The 21,158-nt window shown below is 48.8% G+C and overlaps 3 protein-coding genes across 4 annotated transcripts in view; 1 reads left to right on the top strand and 2 right to left on the bottom strand.

Moving 5' to 3' along the window:
• Nucleotides 1-299: 299 nt before the first annotated feature.
• Nucleotides 300-1,561, bottom strand: UQCRH (ubiquinol-cytochrome c reductase hinge protein). Its single transcript, XM_054638333.2, has 4 exons — nucleotides 1,436-1,561; nucleotides 1,326-1,346; nucleotides 933-1,094; nucleotides 300-560 (listed from the first exon to the last, which is right to left on the bottom strand). Exons 1-4 carry the CDS (start codon nucleotides 1,457-1,459, stop codon nucleotides 528-530), a joined length of 240 nt encoding a protein of 79 aa, XP_054494308.1. The 5' UTR covers nucleotides 1,460-1,561; the 3' UTR covers nucleotides 300-527.
• On the top strand, nucleotides 1,560-10,036 carry LRRC41 (leucine rich repeat containing 41). The gene is made up of 10 exons (XM_054638448.2): nucleotides 1,560-1,901; nucleotides 1,987-2,073; nucleotides 2,368-2,438; nucleotides 3,209-4,340; nucleotides 4,760-5,005; nucleotides 5,876-6,040; nucleotides 6,382-6,480; nucleotides 6,950-7,072; nucleotides 7,949-8,024; nucleotides 9,155-10,036. Exons 1-10 carry the CDS (start codon nucleotides 1,775-1,777, stop codon nucleotides 9,387-9,389), a joined length of 2,361 nt encoding a protein of 786 aa, XP_054494423.2. The 5' UTR covers nucleotides 1,560-1,774; the 3' UTR covers nucleotides 9,390-10,036.
• The window catches only part of RAD54L (RAD54 like), a 50,587-nt gene continuing 39,462 nt past the window's right edge, over nucleotides 10,034-21,158 (bottom strand). For both annotated transcript variants that reach the window (XM_077182477.1, XM_054638795.2), the window contains exons 7-18: nucleotides 20,792-21,080; nucleotides 20,265-20,389; nucleotides 18,795-18,945; nucleotides 17,506-17,632; nucleotides 15,285-15,359; nucleotides 14,741-14,871; nucleotides 14,529-14,639; nucleotides 14,261-14,384; nucleotides 13,898-13,976; nucleotides 13,613-13,792; nucleotides 12,039-12,202; nucleotides 10,034-10,919 (exon numbers count right to left, since the gene is read on the bottom strand). In XM_077182477.1, coding sequence (XP_077038592.1) covers nucleotides 10,718-10,919; nucleotides 12,039-12,202; nucleotides 13,613-13,792; nucleotides 13,898-13,976; nucleotides 14,261-14,384; nucleotides 14,529-14,639; nucleotides 14,741-14,871; nucleotides 15,285-15,359; nucleotides 17,506-17,632; nucleotides 18,795-18,945; nucleotides 20,265-20,389; nucleotides 20,792-21,080 — 1,758 coding nt within the window. In that variant the 3' untranslated portion in view covers nucleotides 10,034-10,717. The remainder of the gene's footprint in view (nucleotides 10,920-12,038; nucleotides 12,203-13,612; nucleotides 13,793-13,897; nucleotides 13,977-14,260; nucleotides 14,385-14,528; nucleotides 14,640-14,740; nucleotides 14,872-15,284; nucleotides 15,360-17,505; nucleotides 17,633-18,794; nucleotides 18,946-20,264; nucleotides 20,390-20,791; nucleotides 21,081-21,158) is intronic.

Raw genomic sequence — 21,158 nt, 5'->3', positions numbered from 1 at the left:
GGTGTGACAAACTTCTCTCTCCTAGAAAAGGCTCACTCCCTTCAGCCTAACTTAGTCAGAACATACTGTGTGAACAACCCTGGTCTTGAGGGGCTTAGGAATAATCTTTGTGGCTTCAAGACACAAATTCTACCCCGTGGGATTGGTCTGTAGCAGCTGTCCATCATGGCAGCACAAAAACGACATTCCCACAAGTGAGGAAAACTCTCCTGACCTTAACTGGGCTCTGACACCCACTGATTTAATCTTAACCCAGGACAAGTCAGAAGCATGACAACTAGGAAATAAACACAGGGCACTTCCACAGGAACTCTCAATGTTTAATATGGAAAATTACAGAACATTAACACGTTGTTTGTTTTGTTTTTGCACAGCTGCACATCTTCCATGAGCACAGAGGCAGTGACAGGCTGCCAGGAAGCCTTTTCATTCATGCTCAGCACGGAGGATGGACTGCAGGAAGCAGAACTGTGATCCAGGAACCGCTGGCACCGGCTGTGGAAGCAGATGGACAACCATGCCCCATTTCACTTCAGCTTACTGAAAAGCTTGTGAGCAACCTGGAAAGAGAGAGAGCCCTCAGTAACTCATAATTCAGAGATGGAAATCAGCAAGGTGTCACCTCTTGGTTTTCTGGGCCAACAATGCACACAGCTCCACAGCCCTGGCTTTTGCTCTAAGAAAGTCAATCAAGAAAGCTGCTGAGATGCCTTGCAAAGCTTCAGCTCAGGTTCAAAAGGTTTAACTTTAAAATGGCAAGTACAAGACAAAAATAGCTAAGTGCCATTTGCAGGGTACAAACACTGGGTTTGAGTTATTTAATTCTTTAGTAACGTACCGAATCCCAGCGAGATCTGTTGTAACAAGGAGGAACCAAACATTAACAAGACAGCGGGACTGAAGGCAGCTCTGCTCAGGGGCGCTGCACTTACACAGTGGTCCCTGGCGTGCAGGAAGTCGAAGAGCTCCTCAGTGCACTGCTCCTCCGTCTCGGAGCGGGAGGACACTCGCTCGTTACACAGCTCCAGCCGCTCCCGCGCCTTCACGCATTTCTCGATCTGCTCGCACTGCTCCCGCAGCGTGGTCAGGGGGTCCTGCGGACACGGGGCTGCGGTGAGCACAGGGACAGCCCCGCACGCCGCTTCCCCCGAGCCCCTTCAAGAGAGAGCCCCGCGTGCACACCGCAGCCCGGCCTCCCCACGGAGCTCCAGACCGCGGGCCCAGCGCGGCCCCGCCCGAGCCCCTCGAGCCTCTTCGGCGGCGCTGACGGCCCCGGACAGCCGCCCCTGGCAGCTGCAAGTCCCCGCCGCAGTTCCCCGTCTTACCACGAGCTCTTCCTCTTCCTCCTGCGGAAAGACAAGAGAGCACAGCGTTACTGCCCGCCCTCCCTGCCGGCCGGGGGAGCGGAGCGGGCCCCGCGGCGCCCCGCGCTCACCTCGGGCTCGCCGCGCTGCCCCATCGCGCTCCCGCCTCACAGAAGGACTCGCCAGGGTCACCCGCCGGAAGCGCTGCTGCCCGCGCCGGAAGCGGAAGCGCTCCCTCCGCAGGGCGGTGCTTCGGCCCGGGGCGCGGCCCTTCCAAACATGGCAGCCGGCTGCGCCCGTGCGTGTGGCCGCGCCAAGGCGGGCATTGCTGCGCTCCCGCCTTTCCTCTCCCTTTTTCCGGTGTGTCTCGGGCTCGGAGCCGGCTCGGTGGGCTGCTACCGCCGGTCTGTCCGCCCCAGTGCTCGGCACGACCTCCCCAACATGGCCGCCCGCTCTAGCCGCTCCCCAAGATGGCGGCGCGGTGCGGGCGGTCCGTGCCCGAGGCGATGATGGCGGCCGAGCGGCCGCGCAGCCTGTTCGCGCTGAGCGCGGCCGCCGTGAGCCGCAGCATGGCCGCCCTGGAGCGGGACGTCTGGGGTAAGGCGCGGGCGGTGCGGGGCGGCGGGGCGCGGGGCCCGGGCCTGCCCGCACCCTGCCGCCCTCTCCCTCTGGCTCTCCGCAGCGTTGCCCGGGCACCTCCTGCGGGGGCTCCTGCCGCTCCTCACCATCTTCCATCTCGAGCGGGCAGAGGACGCCGCGCGGAGAGCAGGTGACACCAGCGGGGACGGCGGCGAACTCGTGGGGACACCCCCGGGCGGGAGGGACGGGCCCCTCAAAGTGATGGGGTGAGAGAATGGAGGGATGGCCCCGAGCCCGGCGGGAGAAGCCCACAGCGCAGGGACCCTCGGCTGGAGAGAGGAGCCCCGAGCTAGAGCGGTCCCAGGCACGCCGCCTCTATCCCACACCTGGACGGGCTCGGGCTGTGCCCCGGCATCCCATCAAGCTCCGGAGCAGGACACTGGGAGAGGGGTGAAAGCGCCCGGTTGATGATTCTTCCCTCCAGGCCTCTCGACACAGCCCATCTGGCGCAAGCTGTGGGACGATGTGATGAAAACCAGGCCGCCCAACTCGGAGGTGAGGAAACGCTCTGGTGGGAGAAGGGGCTCGACACGGGAGCTCTGTTTCTGATGTTTTCCATGAGGTTTTCTTTCTGGCTGCCTCCAAGAAATTCCTGGCATCTGTTTATAAGCGTTCCTAGCGTTCCGGACCAAGGCATGACCCTGGTAATACAAACATTTTGGGAAATGGGATTTATAAAGGAAGCAGTAGTGCACAGCCACACCCTTCATCTCCCAACAATGAATTTGCCAAAAGAGCAAATCTTTGTCTTCAGAGATTCTCACAGAAACAGAAGATAAAACCAGTATATTCTATCACGTTTACACCTACACTGGCAAAAAAAAAAATGCTGATGTCTTAGAAAGCATGAGAAAAAATAGAGAAGTGAGTTTGGAGAATGGCTTTATGTAGAAAAACTGAAGCAGCTTCATTGCTTCATCATCGTAGAAGAATCATTAACAAACAACTTAATGACAGCAAGTAAATAGATGCTGGAAGAAAATTGCTGGTGATGTGGTTTTTAATAGGGAAAAACAATGGCCCATCTCCAAACCACTGAGTGTTTAAATTAGGCCAGAAGGAGGATGAAGAGAGCAATGGGATTCACTCAGGTTTTCAAGGAGTACACTGAGGAAGGATGCTGAGAACTAGAGAGGTGGTCTCAGTGGGGCTAGCAGGAGGGGTTTTTTGGACACCAGGTTAGCAGACAGCAATAATTTAACTTAAAAAGAGCAAGAAAAATGGGTGCTGACTTTTTGTTCCTATGCTGTGTTGTTCAACTGCAGAGCATAACATGCTGGAGGAAGAAGTTCCTTGAAACATTCTTCTCCAACGTCCTCCATGGTGTCCTGGACGTTTCCTCTGACTGGCGCCTCCATGACCGTCACTTCTCGCCGCTGCTGCACAGCTCCCCGCACGTTTCCCAGCTCACCCTCTGCAACATGCTGCAGGGGGCCGTGGAACTCACTGCTGAGCACAACCACGAGGTGCTGGAAAACCTGGCTGCCTCCCTGCGGGTCCTGAAGTTCCAGCACCTCCTCTCCTGTGACCAGTCCATCAGGCACTCGCTGGTTTTGCTCCTTCACCGGCTGATCCACCACGGCTCTGTCAGCCAGGTGTCCATGTGCTCCTGGCCTGTTCCCGACACGGTTCTTCTCGTCCTCATCCTGACCATGAGCGCTGGGTTTTGGCGCTCGGGAAATGCCCTCACCTGTCACAGCAGCCCGTGTGGCCTTTGCAGAGAGGAGGACAAAGCCCAAAGCCAGCAGTCAGCACAGGAGGGAGCAGAGAGGAGCTGTAATGCTGAGCGGGAGGGGAGCGGTGCTGAGAAGCAGAAGAGATCTCCAAAAGAGGCTGATGTCTGCATGACCTCTGTCCTCTCTGGCCCCAGAAGTCCTCCCCTGCAAAACCCAGCATGTGAAGAGACAAGCAGTGAGGTGCCCTGTGGCCACACCAACATTCATGGGGGCTCTTCGCCTCATTCCAGCTCAGAGCAGCTGTCCTGTCACCCCATTCCTCGAAAGACATGCAGATGGCAGAAACCTGCAGTGGGGAGGAAACGTCGCTGCCTCAGACGGAGCAGGGGACACTATGCTGACCCAGAAGATCTCTATGATTTTGTTTTTACTGTTGCTAGAGAGGATAACTCAGGGTTACTGGAAAAAAACAGGACCACAGAGGGAGAGAACACTGAGAACTGGACTAGTTCCTTCTCAAGATCTCCATGCACTGGCCATGCTGGCTGTAAGAAAAGGGGAGGAGCTGCTGGAATCCTTTCTCTGAAAGCTGCTCACCGCTTCCGAAGTGTCTCCACACTGGAGTTGTTCTCCATTCCTTTGACTGGGGAGACATGTCGGACTCTGAGTAACCTGCTGAGCTCCTGGGTGTCTTTAGAAAACTTGGTTCTATCCTACAATGGTTAGTGCCGTGAATAGTACACTTCCTTCTAGCCCTGCTCTAATGGTCTGGCTTACTGCTCGGGTTTACCCTGTGTTAGTTTTCACAGGAAGGGGCATTGTAGGAGTATCAGTGTCAGTATCAGTAATCATCCTGAGAAAGCTGTTGGGTGAGATGTTTAATGAGTGTGAGGACTTAAGGAAGAGAATGGGATCCCTCTGTCCCAGAGCAGCCCCTGGCTTTGTGCCTAAACACCCTTCAGAGAGAGCAAAGGGAAGAGCCAGATCTGCATCTCCCACACACAGAGCATAACTTAAGGATGCGTGGATAAAGCGGTCTGTGGGTTTAGCCCTTGACTCGGGCTGCCATTGCTGCAGCTCCTACACTGTGTCAGTGCCTGCACACACAGCTGACCCTTTTCTGTACAAATGCTGTTCCAGGCCTGAATGCCAATATCTCCTGCATCCTCTCCGGGCTCCGGGCCCTGTCCCGGCACCCCGAGTGCCGTTTCCGTGTGCTCCGTGTGAGCGACATGTTCTCGCACATGCCCTGCATGGAGCTCGTCCGCTGCACCCTGAGCGCCCTGCCCCAGCTCCACACGCTCTCCGTCAGCTTCGACCTCAAAAACCAGCTGGAGGGCACCAGGCCAGAGGCGAGTCCGAGCTGCAGCGAGGCAGAAATCCCAGGTAGGAATCATTCTGAGTGATGGCCAGGACTTGGCAGGCAGGTAGAGCTGTAAAGGCTTGCTACAGGCTTCACTCCACACTATTATGGTGGTTTGTTCTTAGGCAATTACAGCCTTACCTTTCTGATTTAGTTGTTGTTGCAGTTTGTCCCTTCCAGTCTAAGGTGTTCTGTGGAGCCAGAATCTTGGAGAAAATGTTCTATTGCTGTATCCCAGCATGCTGCAACATCAGCTTTGTGCAGGGCCAGTCACAACCTGCTACCTGTGATTGTCCATGGGGATCCTATCCCACCAGATCTTTAAATTGACTGGGAGCTTCCACTTTGTCCATCCCATTGACTGTGAAGCTTTAAGCCTTAGACATACCCTTAAGCAGAGGGAAAGCATCCTTTGATCATCACAGTACCAGAGGAGATGGCAAAGCACTGCCCAAGCCTTTGGATTACAGCCTGGGAGCTACAGAAGTGAGTGCTTAGCTCACAGGTCTCCCATCACCTTATTAGCCCTTGAATTGCCAGAAAAGCAGTGAGCAAAGCCTGAGTGAGTTAGGAGTGGGGTCAGTAAAGACCTGTGCTCTGGGAAGGCACTGACTGGCTTGTGCCTTAAAGGGTGACCTTTCTCAAGCATTGGTGAGCTCAGTAGAAATTGGTGGTCCTGTGGTCTGGCAGGAATCCTGGAGTGAGCTGTAAGTGATTGACCTGCCTGCCCCAGGTCTGAGTTGCCAGAGCTCCTCAGGGCAGGGCATGGTGCATAGGCAGTTTCTACCAACCTTAAGGATGGTGGTGTTGGGCATCCAGGCTTCCTATTTGCTGTAGCTACACTGGAGACAGGCACTCCAGAGCAAACTCTTTCATTGTTTTTCTTCCCTTAGAAAGCTGCCTGGAGGTGCTGGAGATCCGATTCCCCAGGGAACCTCTGCACACTGCGCTCCTGCTGCCGGTGCTCAAGGCGTCCAAGTCCCTCCAGCAGCTGTCCCTTGACAGTGCCACCCTGCCCTGCCCCCAGGAGCTGGGGCTCCTTTTGGAGGTGCTCAAAGGTACTCTGCTCACCCATAGGCAGCATCATGGGGCACACACACTGTAGCTTCCATGCTGTGGTCTTCCATCCTCTAGCATGAAGCAGCTTAGGTGGGTCCGTCTGTTCAGCGTGGACATCCTTGAAGTCTCCCGAGAAAAGGAAATGGGTGTCAGGCATCCCATGTGCTGTGTTATGTGGGTGATCCTGCACAGCACAATGATTCCTTTTTAATTATCCACAATCCAGCGCAAATTACCCACAGTCTTAAGTCAGTTTCTGGGTGTTAGCTGGTAGCTGGGTCAGGCTCTTTTTATCCCAGAGATGTGCAGTGCTTTACCTGAGAACTTGTTTTGCTTTTAGAGTGTACTCCAAATTTGAAGAAACTGAGCTTTCATGATGTGAATCTGGCTGAGCACCAGAAAGAAGTTCTGCTTCTGCTTCAGGATACTGGCCTACAAGGTACAGCCAGCTCCTGGGTGCTATTGCTTGGAAAGGTGCTGTGAATGGCTGCTTTTGGCTGGCTGGCATTTAAGAGGGGATCTTTGGGTGTGTAAGGTTTAGCCAAACATCACAGACATTTGGAGCAGATCTGCAGGTGTTGTCAGAGTGGGAACATGCCTGTCTTTGTGCCAGTAGAGCAGAGGAGCTGCTGGCAAATCCTGCAGGGAAGTGTTTGCAGTCTCAGCTGTAAAACAATTTCTAACCTGCAGAGCACATCAGCCTTTAACTGGGTGAGCTGGCAGAGCCACTTGCCTGGGTGTGATCTGGCTCTCCTCCTGACACAGCAGAAGTGCTGTTATATGCAATCCACTGCTGGGGGAGCTTGGGTCCTGCATGTGGATTAGGGGCTGGAGCTGTCTGCAGAATGCAGTTATGGAATATTGAAGCACAGGGAGTACTCATGTACTGTAAATCCATTTCTTCACAGAAATCACCTTTTCCTTCTGCCGGCTGTTTGAAAGTTCTACTGCTGAGTTTTTGTCAGAAATAATCAATACAGTGAAAAGAAATTCATCACTCAAGAGCCTCAAGCTGCCTGGGAACCGCCTTGGTACGTACACTGTGTGTGGCTGTGGGGCCTTAGAGCATCTCTCTGCAGGGAACTCCGGGGCTGGAGTCAGCACCACTGAAAGCTGCTGACTCTAGTGCTGAACTTACCCTCTGCAGGAACGCTGGGATTTAGTGCACCAAATAAGGAGCACTGGATCCATTTTTAAAGGCAGAATTTCAGTTGCATTCAGCAGCGTACCAAGGTACTGTGCAGGAATTATGGCTGCTTTTCTCTGCAGCAAATGCAAGTTCCAGCAGATCTCCAGATTTGACTGAACACTGATCTGCTTCAGACTTTACAGGAGCAGATCCAGCATCACATGCACTGCCTCTGATTCAGAGGCACAGATTTTGCCCAAGTTTGGGCAGTTTGTATCTCAACAGCTGTTGGCAGCCACTGGAGGGATGAACAAGTAAAGGAGGATTTAAGTCCAAGAATTGGAACTGAATTTACAGAAGTGATAGGCTTTTTGAATCACAGGCCAAGTAGAAATGTTTGAGAAATTAATTGCAGATAGATCCAGAATATTGTTTTCTGTTATTTTAACAAAGTAAAACAGGAAAGCTTGGGATAACCTGAATACACTTAATTTCTAAAACAAAGCTGCATCTGGACTTCTCAAACAAAACTATGATTTTTCTAGGGAAACAAACTACCCTATCAGCAAATGTTTTCATTGCCTCAAACATTGTGCTCAGGGGGATGAACTCACTTGATGTCACTGAGGGGGACACACTGAGGGTCCAGAGGTGGGCTCTTTGTATTGCATTCATGTGCTTACAGACTCCTTTTCTGCACTATTATCCCAGCCCTATGACAATTTAAATGTTAAGATCATTTCCAATTTGCATCTAATAGTGCATTTCTCCCTTTCAGGCAATCACAGGCTGGTTGCCCTTGCAGACATTTTCTCTGAAGATTCCTCCTCTTCTCTCTGCCAGCTGGATGTCAGGTATTCTGCTTCTCTAAACACTGAATTCCTTGTTTTGGGAGGGAGAGAGCTGAACTGGGCTCTGACAGCAGGAGAACCTGAGTATGGCTTTGTTCCTTGAGAGAATGTGTGCCCAGGAAAAGCTGAGAATGCTGCAGTGGGCACATACACCCTTAGAGACCGCCAGGACCTCTGAGACATTTCACCTTAGGAGTCAAGCTCCATCTCTAAAGCAGCTTTGATTTGCTGCTCCCTTGGGAGCTTCCTGAGCTGTAGGTTGGGACTAACATCCCTTCTTTTATTCTTAGGCATCAGTGTGAACAGCTCTGTTCCCACTGCCCCTTCATAGCAAGAGAATGTTGTCACTGTTCCTGGCACATCCTCAGAATGCCTCTGCATTCCTTTCCTGGGTCTTCAGTCAGAACTGCTGCTCTCTTCTTGACCCAGTGGCCTTACAGATAGGCAGCAACCTTCATGAAGTACATGGGGGTGGCATTTCTGCAATACTAACAGCTGCTTTGCTTGATTCTGCCCCCTCTTTACATCCTCATGGCTCAGGTTGCTCAAAGTACATAGGCTTGACAATTTATTCACCCATGGCCACACTCCTTCAGCAGGCTTGAAGCCTGATTGTTACTGCACCTCTGACAAGGTTTAAATCCAGCATGCAACTTGATATTTATTTACAGATCTCTACATGGGAATTGACCTTTTAATCTCCTAGAAATAACAGGATCTGACACATGCCCTTCAGGTTTTCTCAGCAGGAAGAGATAATGATCACTTACTGCTGAGTCTTGCACTGGGACCTGTAGGTTGGGCCAGGTCCCTTGGTCCAGAGAGTTGACAGCTGCAACATTTTAAGGCCAGAGCTAGGTGTGCTTAAATCAGTAGTAAGAGGTCTGGATAATGAGTTTAACTTGGTAGTTGTTACCACTGTGGTTTAAAAAGGTTTCCAGCCCTTCATACTCAGTTTTGTTTTTCATGAGAAACACTTAGATTTTGTACTGCTGAAAAAGGTGCAGCTGGCCTTGAAACCTCCTCAGGTACCTGCAGTAGCATTTACTAGAAGGAACGGTAATTTAAATTGCTTGAATTATAGCCTAAACTCTTAATGTTTATTTTTTTCTTTTTCTTCTTTCCCTGGAAAGCTCAAATTGCATCAAACCTGATGGGCTCCTGGAGTTCACCAAGAAGCTGGAAGGCCACATCCAGCAGAGAGGGGGACAGCTTCCATTCACACAGCTCCGCCTGTTCCAGAACTGGCTGGACCAGGATGCAGAGACAGCGCAGGAGGCACTGCGGCGCCTCAGAGCCCTGTGCAGTGTGGTCAACGACGCCTGGGACTCCTCCCAGGCCTTCGCTGACTACATCAGTGTCATGTAGGGACACAGGAGCAGGGGAAACCCATCACCACCTCCTTTCACAGCACAGCTGGGGGTTCTTGCCCCGTTCAAGCAGCACAGAGTTGTTCTTTTCACTCTGCTGTTCATTTGAAGGGATGTGACACTGCCATGACACACCAGAGCACGTGGGCCAACTGCTGTATTTCCAGGGACATACATCAAATGAGCTTCTGAACAAACAGCTGTTCACATCACTGGGTGTGGTGACAAATTTCATGTTGTTTCAGCTAATGTCTCACCAATAACCATCTCCAGCATAGGAGAGACTCAAAAGCCATTGGGTTGTGGTCCTTGGCAACCAGGTCTAGGTGCTCTTGTTTCTGAGGAGAGGTATTGGACAGTATCACCTGACATCCCTTCCAACTTCTTCATTCTGTGGACTGTGAAGTAGGAACTCCTCCCTCCACTAAAGGGAGGAGAAAACAAGCTAACTAAGCCCCCAGACTTGACCTTTTTCCACTTGGAAAGTTGTACTTTACACCAAAAACTTCTTTCTGTACCAAATAGCTTGCTGTTTATTTGCAATCACACTGCCCTTTTCCAGTGTCTGCAGTCATTTTACAGAGGTTTTGAATAGTATGTTATTTTGTAACATTTTTGTAATAAAATTATAATTAAGAATCATAATGTACCAAAGTGAATTTTATTACTGTCATGTAATGTGATCTCATTAAAACACTGCTAGATCAGGGGATCCTGCCCATAACAAAGCAAGTGGTTTTAGAAATGGAGTTACTGGAATAAAGCCTGATTTCCTACTGCTTTCATGATCTTTTTCAGGCCAGATGTTCAACATATGAGGTAAATTTTTTCCCCCCTGTACAAAATCCTCCTCTTCCCAAGTAATCAGCAAGTTTGACATTTCACAGCAAAAATGGATCCTGCAAGTTTTGATCAGCAACTGTAAGCCAGAGCTGTCAAAGAAAAAAACCTGACTGCACATCAAGTGCTATAAAACTCCTGGCTCAACTTAAACCTGAAGACAAAATCTGGCTGAGTAGAAGGCACAAACACCAAAGGCAGGAGAACCAGTGCTAAATCTGATCAAGCATGCAAGGTCCCGTTATTCCCAGTCCCCAAGGGGCTGTTTCTCAGGCACACAATTCAACAGCAAATAAAAAGCCACGGACTCTTTGCTGCAGCAGACTGAACACTGCCAAGGGCCTTTGCAGCCACACTGTTCTGTATCCCACAGCCACACAACAGTCCAGCATGCAGAGCTGCCCACTGCCCCTTTCCTTGAAAGGGATCAGAGTGGGGCAGGCTGCCACAGAGCCTGCCCTTGCCCCCACGGGGGACAGTAACCTGTCAAGGAATCCCTCGCTGCTCCTCATGGGAGTGGTGATGGAAGGTGAAGGTGACAGCAGCGTCCCAAGCCGCCCTCAGCACGGGGTCCTGCAGGCCGCGCCTGTCCGCGCAGTGCTGCCACTGCGACAGGTCCGAGGTGCAGTCGGAGCCATCGGGAGGGGGCCGCACCTGGTGCCCGTTCACACAGCGCCGACACTTGATCCTGCCAAGGTCACAGCAACATCAGTGCAAGGCTCTCTGCTGCTTCTGCCTGAGGGCTGCTCAGAACTGCAGCCCAGGAACATGAGGAGTAACTCCCCTGGATTTTCTAGTTTCTGAATTACTACTGCATAACTACCTTCTGGTGGGTGTGACAGGTAAGGAATGACTCACACATTTTGAAAAGATGGGAGTTCTGTTGCCAGTGGCAGTCCCTCTTCATGTTTAACCATTTGGGAATGGTCCAGCAAGACTCTGAGGAAGTTCAGGAGGAGTTTCCCTTGAAAGGTGTGGGATGTTGCTTAAGGCAGATCTCAAGCGACTGCTGCTAACACCTTATTAGTATTGCATCAGGACTCCTAAATTCAAAGAGCACACCATGCTCCAAAACACTCCATCCTGGCTCCCACCGCAGCCACCAGGTTGTGCTCAGGCTGTTTTGGAGATGCCCCACTGAGCTGTCACTTAAGGAGACAAAGAGCAGCAGCAGCCAGGCCAGCAAGGGCTGTTGCCATGCAGAATGGATACCTACACTGAGCTAAGCCTTGATACAGCTTAAAACTAATCCTCTTCACTTCTTGCCTGAATTAAGAGTCTTAATTTTCACAGTGAAGCATTTTCCCTGCACTCCCTGTCCTCTTTCTGGTGGCTGTAATACCATAGGTCTCTGGGCTGGGAGAGAAGGGCAGACAATGGATAAGAGTATTCTTTTAGTTGCCAGAACAGCACCTGGACTGGCTCCATGAATTCTTAGCCAATGGAGAAGCCCTAGTATGGAAGCAGCTCAGCATTTGTTCACCAGGAGGAGAGCAGTAAGGAAGGACCAAGTTAGGCTCCACCTTGAACAGCTCTGATCAGTTTTTCTCTTTTCATTAGCTGCAGTATTTCAGTCTCCAAAACAGGTAGCTACAAGGTAGTTTGCTCGCTGATCCAGCCAGCACAGCTTTTCTGGATAGTAAAAAGGGAGGACAGCAAGGAAGTGCTCATGTCTAGGTGGTTAACAGCTTCAGAAGCAGAAACACTTGAGGCTCACTCTCTGGACATCTTCCTGCTGCCTGGGAGATCTCTGAATTACACAACCAAACTTCTGCTATCCCAGCCATGAGTTATTCAGAATACTCACTTGTCATGGGTGTCACTGGTGGTGGTCTCATTCAGTGTGAAGAGCTCCTTCAGCTCCCCAAGTGAGAAATGCCTTTCTACATCCTGCTCTTCATCCACCACGCAGCTGCTCAGGGCCTTCTTGTGGGTCTGGCGCTGGAATATCTTCTCCTCTATGGTCCCTGTCTGCAGGCAAGTCAGAGATAAAGCACAGTTGAACACTGGTGTTAAAGGAGCTCTACATGGAGAAGGTGTCACAGATCAAATGGCACTAAGCTGTCAGGACCACTTAGTGCCTCACCAGTACAGGTGACAGGCAAGTTTTAGTAGCTGCACTCCAACCACATGTGTTTTGTTGCAGATCTAACTCAACTCTGCTTCTCTTTCCCTGTGGCTGCAGGAGTGGATCCAGTGGAGACACAGATAAGGGAGAGGAAGAACTGCCATTCATGGCTAAAGTTCACACACTGCACCAGAATGTGCTGACAGGAAGGAAGGGAAAGGAGCTGAGCAGCTACAGCTGCTCCCTGACAAAAAATCCCAACTACAATCTCCCCAAGAAGCAGAAACAAGGTCTAGCCCTGGGTGACATGAGCATCAGCACTATTTTCTGGTTCACCCACACACAGATCAATCACATCCTGCCTGGAGGGAGATGTCTGCTTCCAGAACAGATGTGCAGAAAAGCCCAGCATGCTGTATTTCGAAGGTAAAAATCTAAGAGCAAAATGTCTGTTTTGCAAACAAATGTAACACCAAGGAGGAGGGTAATTAGTCATGATTTGCAGACTGATTTCCTATTTCTAAAAGCAAAGGAGCTCCCTGCTTCCACGTGCAGCAAGGTCGGAGAAGAACTCCATTAAGAAAAGATGGGCAAAGAAGGTCTGTTTTCTCAAAGTAAAAATAGTAATTGACCAAGGAACTAAGCTTATACAATAAATCCCCAAACAAAACAAAAAACCACACACATTAAAACCACCCAACAACTTCCCCCTTACCCCCAGCAAAACAAAAATCCCAACAGTCTGAATTAAGAAGAGGTGAACAAGGGCACAGGAGACACTTTGAAACACCAAACACTACTGGCACTGCTGGACCAAGTGTTAGAGTAGCCTGAAAAGAGCAGTCTCCTTCATGGTCTTCTTCTACAGAGCAGCTATCCCATCTGCTCACTGGCAGCTCCATCCCAAATGCTGCTGGTAATTCCAGGAACATATTTGCTGTTTCTAAAGTACACGTACACCCAACTAAAACAGACTGCAGCCTGACTGAAAAACAGCAACTTCTGCATCAGACACCCCATGAAATTAAAGAAGTCAGATGCCTAAATGACTTCAAAGGAACATCTTATCTGCAAAGCCACAGTTGTTTCTATTTCTCAGAAGCCAGCCACTGCTAGAAACCAAGGGCTGCAGTAATGACCCTCCAGCTAGAACCTTCATGGTTTTCCATGGCAACACATCTAAGGGTAGGAAGCAATTAAGTTCCAATCAATTCTGGTCACTAACACAGAAGAGTTCTCTCCCTTCTGGCCCCAGTCACAGCAGCTGCAGTCTGGGCTGGCACCCAGAGCTCCATGCTGAGGAGTTTTCTCACCGAGAGCAGTCGGTAGATGAAGCACATCTTCTTCTGGCCGTCCCTCCACACGCGAGCCATGGCCTGCTCGTCATTGGCTGGGTTCCAGTCGGGGTCGAACATCACCAGCCTGTTGGCCCCAATCAGGTTCAAACCACAGCCACCTGCTTTGCTGCTTAACATGAAGATGAACTCAGGGCTCTGCAAAAAGGCAGGCTTGGATTAGACTGCAGAGGCAGCCATGCTTTTAGTCCCAGTACTCAGAGCTGGCAGGAGAGTTGCTCACATCTGGCAGGTTCTACTCACCGAGGGGCTGTTGAACCGCTCCACGATCTTCGCTCGCTTTTTAATGGACATGGTGCCGTCCAGCCTCACGTACAGATACCTGCAACACACAGCATTTACTGCTATTAAAGGAGAAAATTGTCATCAGCAGCCTTGTAACAACAGAATGGGCTCTAGAAATGTTAGCAGAGGGACAGAGATTTTCTGCTGAGTGACCCCAGCAGACAAAGCACAAACTACATTGGTTCCAATTCAGGAACACCTGAGCTAAAAGACAAATCACAAGTTCCTGCTGAGAGAAAGTGTAGGAATATCCAGTTCTTTTACAGCACAGGCAACAAGTACAGTCTAGCAGGATTAAAGCAGTGAAACCCAAAGACAAACCTTCTGCTCCGGCAGAGCTTTTCAAATAAATCCAGTGTCTGAGTGTAGTTAGACACTAAAACCACCTTGTCATTACTGGTGCTTTTGGTAACAGCAAGGATGTAATCCAAAACCAGCATCTTTCCTAGATAAAAAGGAAAAGAAAGAAAAAGTTGGAGCAAAATTCCCAAATTGCAGACCCTGGAGGGGGCACTTGGTAAGGTGCTAAATACAGTCTTGGGGTTGCCTGTGTTAGGCAGCTCATCTGTACTGCTGAGTTCCACCATACCTGAAAGTTGGGGCTCCACAGATTTGGTGCTGTAGCCAGAAGGGAACAAGCCCAGGGCTCCAATAAATCCTTCTTCTTCTTCTACACACTTATCATAGATAAGAGCAGGATCTGAAGAATAAACAGAGCTCAGAGACTGTTTAGAGTGCACAAGGGAGACCCAAAATACCTCCAGCAACAGTGCAAAACCCAAACCCATATGAACAACTCACGATTACAGAGCTTCTTCAAGGACGTGATGGAAGAGAGAGATGAAACACTGATTTTGCCCTCCTTCAGCTCCTCCACTGGCTTGGCTTGCTTCAGGAAGTTCTTGTACAGCTCAGTCTGCAGAGGTGTCAGTCTGAAACACAACAAGAGCTCTGCAGTCCCAGCCTGCAGTCCAACAAAAGCCCTGCTCCATCTACACAGAGTGCTCCATTCAGCTCAGTTTTTCTAGCTGTAGCACACTCAGCTTAGAACTACCCCCAAGGCTGCTGGTAGAGTATTGCTATCTTCCAGAGCTGGAAGAGAAGCTTGCAGAGACTGCACAGCCCAGGACTCTGCTCTACACAGCTGCCCAGAGCTCACCAGCCGGCTGACAGAACCACCAATACTGGGTTGTAGCTTCAGAAGGAAAAGCAACATATTGCCAATGGCTACAACATCATTCCTAGAGGGAAGCAGTGACCACAAGAATTGAAGGGATTATTGCAATTTTTCAATCCTTCCTGTTGCTTCCATTATTTCCCAGACACAGCAGATGCTTTTTGGTACCTGCAGCAGACCACCTGTTCAATCTTCACTGGCAGGTATTTGGACAGGATGTCTGAAGTTCTCCGAATTAAACACCTGCAGGGAGAGAAATTAAGATCAGATGCTTGGATGACTCTTATGATAAAACTCTGTTTTATCACTGATTCCTCAGATGGTCAACAGACAATCCCTCTGATATTTTCCCTCCAAAGGTCTGTGACAGTCCAACACATGGCAGAGGCCAGACACTCACAGTCCACATTGTGTACAGAGCCCAATATAACCCATTGTCTTTGCAAGGCTTCCAATGTGGTTCATGAGATGTGGAGGGATGAGACATGATGCCACCTACACAGAGAGAGCTCAGTCACAAGAGAAACTCTGCTCTCCCTGAGACAACCAACAGCATTTGCAATTTGAGCTACAACAGAGCAGCAGCATAGACAGCAAACAAGTACAGGGATCAACCGCCACAAACCGTGGGTATAAACCAAAGTACAGGCAGGCAACTCCCCATTTAGTAACACAGTAGCCATCCTCACCCAAGATGGGCTCATGGCCTGGCCCAAGATTCCAGCAATGGACATATCCTCTGGCCTCTGGAATGCCCCATGGAGCAGTTTTGCCACACTTCAGAAAAGGTGGAATGAAAAGTGAAAAAGTGCTGAGCTGAGCAACCAGAGTAAGAGGTGCAGAAACCCAGTTCTGCCAGGAAGCTTTAAAAGTCTGTTACAAAACCTATAGAAGAAAGACAGCAGGGATATATGACAACCCCAAAATCAGTCAAAGGCTGGTAAATAAAAGAATAATCTGGTCTCCGAACCCATAAGCAGCAGGATGAAAAGTAATAGGCTTAAACTGCAGTAAGGAAGATTTATGTTACACATTAAGAGCCTCTTCTAACTGCAAAGACAGCGGTGCCCTGGAAAAGGTGTCCTAGGAAAACTGCAAGGTCTTCAGTGCTGGCTGGGGGTTTAAGAGATGGGTTAGGTCTTCAGTTCTAACACCTTCTACCTTAGGACAGCAAGGCTGATTAGATGCCTTCTCCAGGGCCCTTCCAGCCTTACCTCTATGATTCCATATGTCTTTGCATCCATGGCCCTTTTGCAATTCCTACCAAATTCCACAGACTCATCTGTTACTACTTTTGTGCTTTGTCTTCCCTATTTGTGTATCATGACTATTGCACAATAAAGTAAAGGACAAAGACCTCAACAGAGCCAGGCACAGGCATTCCTGAACACATTTTTACATCCATTCTTCATCAACTATAAAAAGAAATAAATGCACCTTGAGAAGGAATAAGCTTTTCTCCTCCCAACCTTTCCTTTTTCTTAGGCTTCTGCAAGCTGATCTGAGTCAAGGTCAGGACTGTCTCTATGGAGTGACTCTACTTAGTGTGAAATTTAATTTACCATTACTGTGAACTGCAGGATTGTATTTGTGATGGCTACAAAAAGATCAAATTAAAAAACCAAAACAAAACCAGCAATCTAAAACCATCAAATAAAACCCATAAAACAACAAACAATCAGAAAAAAACCCTGAAGACACCAGCAATGCTGAGAATTCAACAGTCTTTTCTAGAAAGTTCTTAAGGAGAGCCAAGCAATTGCCAGCAGATATGGATAAGCTGATTGTATTCATGAAGAGCAAACAAGTTTGAACAGGTAGCACAAATCAACCAAAGATAAAAACACTATTTCACATCACAGAGGTGCTTCTTGGGGATCAGAAGTCCCATCTCTGACACTTGCAGTCTGTCCTATCAGCCCTACAGAGCCAACAAAACTGTGTAAGTGTGAGCTATTCTGTGACTTGGGCAATCAACAGCAGAATGGAGTGACATTCCTTATACTCCTTCTGCTCCTAAACAACTGGGTCAGATGGATCTCAAGTCTAATCCAGCCCACATTTATAGATAACATAAATAAATGGATACTGTCTGATTATTCAGATCCCAGGAAAAAACAAACATAGGAGTCATATAATAATCCAGTACCTGGGAGTACTGCTTGGGGGTTACTGCAGCTGGCTGTGCCATGTCAGTTCCATTTATCAGACTAAAGCTCCATTCTATGTGGATTTCTTTGGCAATAAATACTTGCACAATCACTTGCTGTATAGATGTAACAAGCAAGAGAATTCATTACAGCTACAACTGTAATTTGGAAATATAGCAGGGCTTATGCAAAGGGCTTATAGGCAAATGCTCTGCAAAGAGAAGAGGGATGAAGTTCACCTGTTCACAATACTGATTAGCTCTTTAAGCCTCTCTTCTCCCTTGTGTCGCTCAGCTTCACTTGCATCTGCATCTCTTCCTTTCAAGATGGGCATTTCAAAATGTCTTTTAAATTCCTGTGCAGTTCCTGTATAAAACAGAAGTGAAAAGGTGACAACTACTACCAAAGAATCTTTGATCAACATCCCACAGCCAACTCAAACACTGGGCCCAGCAGATAAAACAAACCCTCATCCATCCCATCCATAAGATTGGCTTTTTTTCTCCCTAGCCAAGAAAAGACTCACACAAGGCAGACAAATCAATTTAACAGATAATCATTTTGAACTCCAACAACAGTGCAAAGCCGAAGGTCCCAGAATTTTACTTAAACAGTCCCACACATACTGCTTTTGCTCACATTCCAGCTATACTTTTATTCCCAGATTTTATCCTTGCAAACAACAGCACAGGCATTATCTGTGCCTACTCCAAAATTATCTGTAATCAGTTGCTTATTACTGGCCACAGGCTGAAAGTGAGAAAAATGCCTACTGAGTGCATGCAGCTTTGCTGCAGTACTTACACCATTAACCTCATCTCAGAAAGAACGAACTGCAAGTACAGGGAGAGTAATCTTGCCCAAAGTACAGGTCAAGGGGGGCAGCTGAAAATCCCATCAGCTCCCTGTAATTACTACACAAAATTGAAGCACACAGAAAAAGCAGATGTAGAACATCTACCAGCCCATTCCATCCTTTCCTTGAGAACTCCTGGGGGAAAAACAGCTGAACAGAAAAAGATACAGCCCAAATTCTGCTTGCAAGACTAAGAATCTGATGAATTGTGTTTAACTAGAGTTAGGCATGCACTAGAATTAATGAGAAGCCTCTTGGACTGGATGCCCAACAACCTGAGACAATCATGGGAGATGAAAAAAGAAATAATTGACATTAGCACTCAGTTTCACATATTTGTTTTACCTTAACTGATTCCCCTTCCAAAACACCTGTTTGACTGGTGTAGTTTGCATTAGAATCTTGTTTAAACAGAGCCCAGATGACACATAGTCCCTAGAACAGGGCACCCTGACCTAGGCTTTCTGGATACAAACTGAAAGAGTTTGTATCCAGAGCAGTCTCATAGAATCACAGAGTTGTGTGAAGTAGAAAAGACCTTAAGAGATCATCTAGTTACAAACCCCTGACATCATTTTTCACCAACATCTCAGTTGTTGCTTTTGCTGGCATCAAGGGAAGCCTGGCCAGCACCTTCCCCTGCCTCCCATCTCCCACACATTCATCTCTTACCCAGGATGCCTGAATTGACAAAGTGCACCAGGCTGAAATACTCCAGCAGGTCATTCTGAATAGGGGTGCCTGAGATAAGCACTCGTCGAGGTGTGTTTAAGCTGTTGAGAGCCTGGTAAGTTTGGTTTTCAGAGTTCTTCAGTCTATGGCCCTGTAAAAAAACAGAGAAAAGGAATAACGCTGATAAATCCTGTAAGGAAGCAGCTTGGAGAGCCATATCAGCACTGATAAAAGGCATCTCACCACTCTTCCTATTCCTAGTAGTGGAGTAAGTGTTGCAACAAACTTGTCTTAAGGACAAGCCCAAACCAGGAATATCCGAGCTCCACCCAGGCAAGAAAGCCTACCATGAAAACAACAATCATCACACAATATAACTTATAACTCTGAGAACTGTTTCCTGTTCTAAGATGGGAATGTTTTCAGCTACCAACACAAGCACTGAACTCTGGACTAGTAAAATTGCTTAATTCAAGGTCAAGACCACAAACCACCCACCTATACAGAGGACTGCCAGGCCTTTGCACACTAATAAAAAGAGGTTCTTCACCTCTTACAGTGGTAATCTGAACACAGGCCCCATTTCTCATGCCTGGGAAAAGCAACTTTATTAGCATCTGAGTGCTGGGTAGGACAAAGCACAAGTGATGAGATGCTTTTCATGAGTGCCAGACTGCAGCAGAGGTGAGTATTTTTTGGAAATGTATAGAAGCCACAAGGCCAAGGACATGGGTTCCCAGATTTCCTAGGTGCTAGCCTCATTCCAAGGGCACTGAGAGGTGAGGGCAGTCATGTACTTGTAGATAAAACGTTTATGGGAGCTACACTCCTGAGGACACTCACTCTTTTTAAGCCCCTCTTGGCACTGCTTTGGCAAATACAAAGCCAAACCACTGGGTGGCACCCATATTAAATAAATTCCTTCTACCCAGCAGCAGAGGATACCTCAAACCCTGCGGGTCCCAGCCTGATCGTTTCAAGGAGGCAGAGGACACTTGTTTTATTTTGTCCTTCAAAGCATCTCTGGCTCTCACTACCTATAACCACAAATAGGGAATGACAAATGAAAAAACAACTCAATTTTGGCCACGTGAAAGCAGAGCTTGACACACACCAATGCATGAAAACCAGTAAGCCAGGGCACTACCAACAGAGCCAGGCATGAACCTCCCTTCTGGTACGTATTTCACATGGAGAGGGCCCTAGTAGGGACCCATCAGGGACCTACAAGTGGATGCAGTTACCACCAGCTGGATTTTCTTCATATCTTGGCTCATGAAGACACCTCTCCCATTCAGGCTCACACAGTATGGCTGATCTTACTTAGAGCCTCTGAAACACCAGAATGGGTGCTGTCGATAGCTAAGTCTTGTATCCCATTGTCCACTCTCCTTTAAGAAAGCAGATCCAGTTTCACCCACGTGTTGAGAAAACAGCAAGAATGGATTCCCCTTAAAGGTGCCCCCATACCTCATCACATATGACCAGCCCAACAGTGCCCTTCTGCAGCACCTCAGCGTGCAGTCGGAAGGTCTCATAGGAGATAATCAGGATGGGTGAAGGCACTCGCCGGCCATGCTGGTTCATAAAGCCAGCTGCAGATGGGAAGGGGAAAAAGGAAAAGAAAGACAAAAAAAAAAGGATGAGGAAAACTAATAGAAAACAGGTCAAATGGGCAAAACATTTGCCTAAAAAATTTATGAAAACTCTTCCACCCATATATACCCATTCTCCTTTCCCCACAACTATTCCCATTTCCATGTCCATTCTGCCTCCATTTCCTGGACTACCCCAACACCTGACTAGATTTGGATTATGGCAAAAGATCAACTATTACCAAACATGCAAGATCTAAACATGTTAGTGCAGAGGCAGCCATCAGTCTGCAGAGATCCAGTGACTGCTCAGAGATGTTCACATGAGCTGCTGCAGCCTCCTTCCAATGCAAGACTTTGACCCCAACCAGCCGAACACCCAGATTGCAAACATTTCTGTACCTAGTTTACGGTCAATCTCTTCTTTGGAGCCTCCATCAATGGCCAGTGGCTGGATCCTTCCCCCCAGCCATTTCTCTACTTCATTGTACCAGTTTCTCACCAGGCTGGAGGGAGACACCACCACGGCTTTCTCGATTTCAGGCTTGCAGTCCGGGCTTTGCCGGAGAAGCGTCCACATGAGTGTGATGCACTGCAGAGTTTTGCCCAGCCCCATTTCATCTGCCATGATGCAGCCATGGCTCCCAGGGATCCGCCGGCTCGTCACACAGTCCCAGAGGAATTTCACCCCCTGCCAAAAAATTGTTCTCTCAGAGCAGGACGGGGACATCAGCAGAGTGACAAGTTCATTACCACAATGCACAGGGCT

Source organism: Agelaius phoeniceus, chromosome 8 (genome assembly GCF_051311805.1).
Source record: "Agelaius phoeniceus isolate bAgePho1 chromosome 8, bAgePho1.hap1, whole genome shotgun sequence".
Lineage (NCBI taxonomy): Eukaryota > Metazoa > Chordata > Aves > Passeriformes > Icteridae > Agelaius > Agelaius phoeniceus.
This window is presented reverse-complemented; position numbering and strand designations above follow the sequence as displayed.

Excerpts from the sequence above, each read along its gene's own strand:
- LRRC41 (XM_054638448.2), top strand. The coding sequence starts at position 1,775 with ATGGCGGCGCGGTGCGGGCGGTCCGTGCCCGAGGCGATGATGGCGGCC. Across the intron at positions 2,439-3,208 it reads CCAGGCCGCCCAACTCGGAG|AGCATAACATGCTGGAGGAA; the intron begins GTGAGGAAACGC and ends GTTCAACTGCAG. Across the intron at positions 6,041-6,381 it reads CCTTTTGGAGGTGCTCAAAG|AGTGTACTCCAAATTTGAAG; the intron begins GTACTCTGCTCA and ends TTTTGCTTTTAG.
- UQCRH (XM_054638333.2), bottom strand. The coding sequence starts at position 1,459 with ATGGGGCAGCGCGGCGAGCCCGAG. Across the intron at positions 1,095-1,325 it reads AGGAAGAGGAAGAGCTCGTG|GACCCCCTGACCACGCTGCG; the intron begins GTAAGACGGGGA and ends CCGTGTCCGCAG. Across the intron at positions 561-932 it reads TGCACGCCAGGGACCACTGT|GTTGCTCACAAGCTTTTCAG; the intron begins GTAAGTGCAGCG and ends CTCTCTTTCCAG.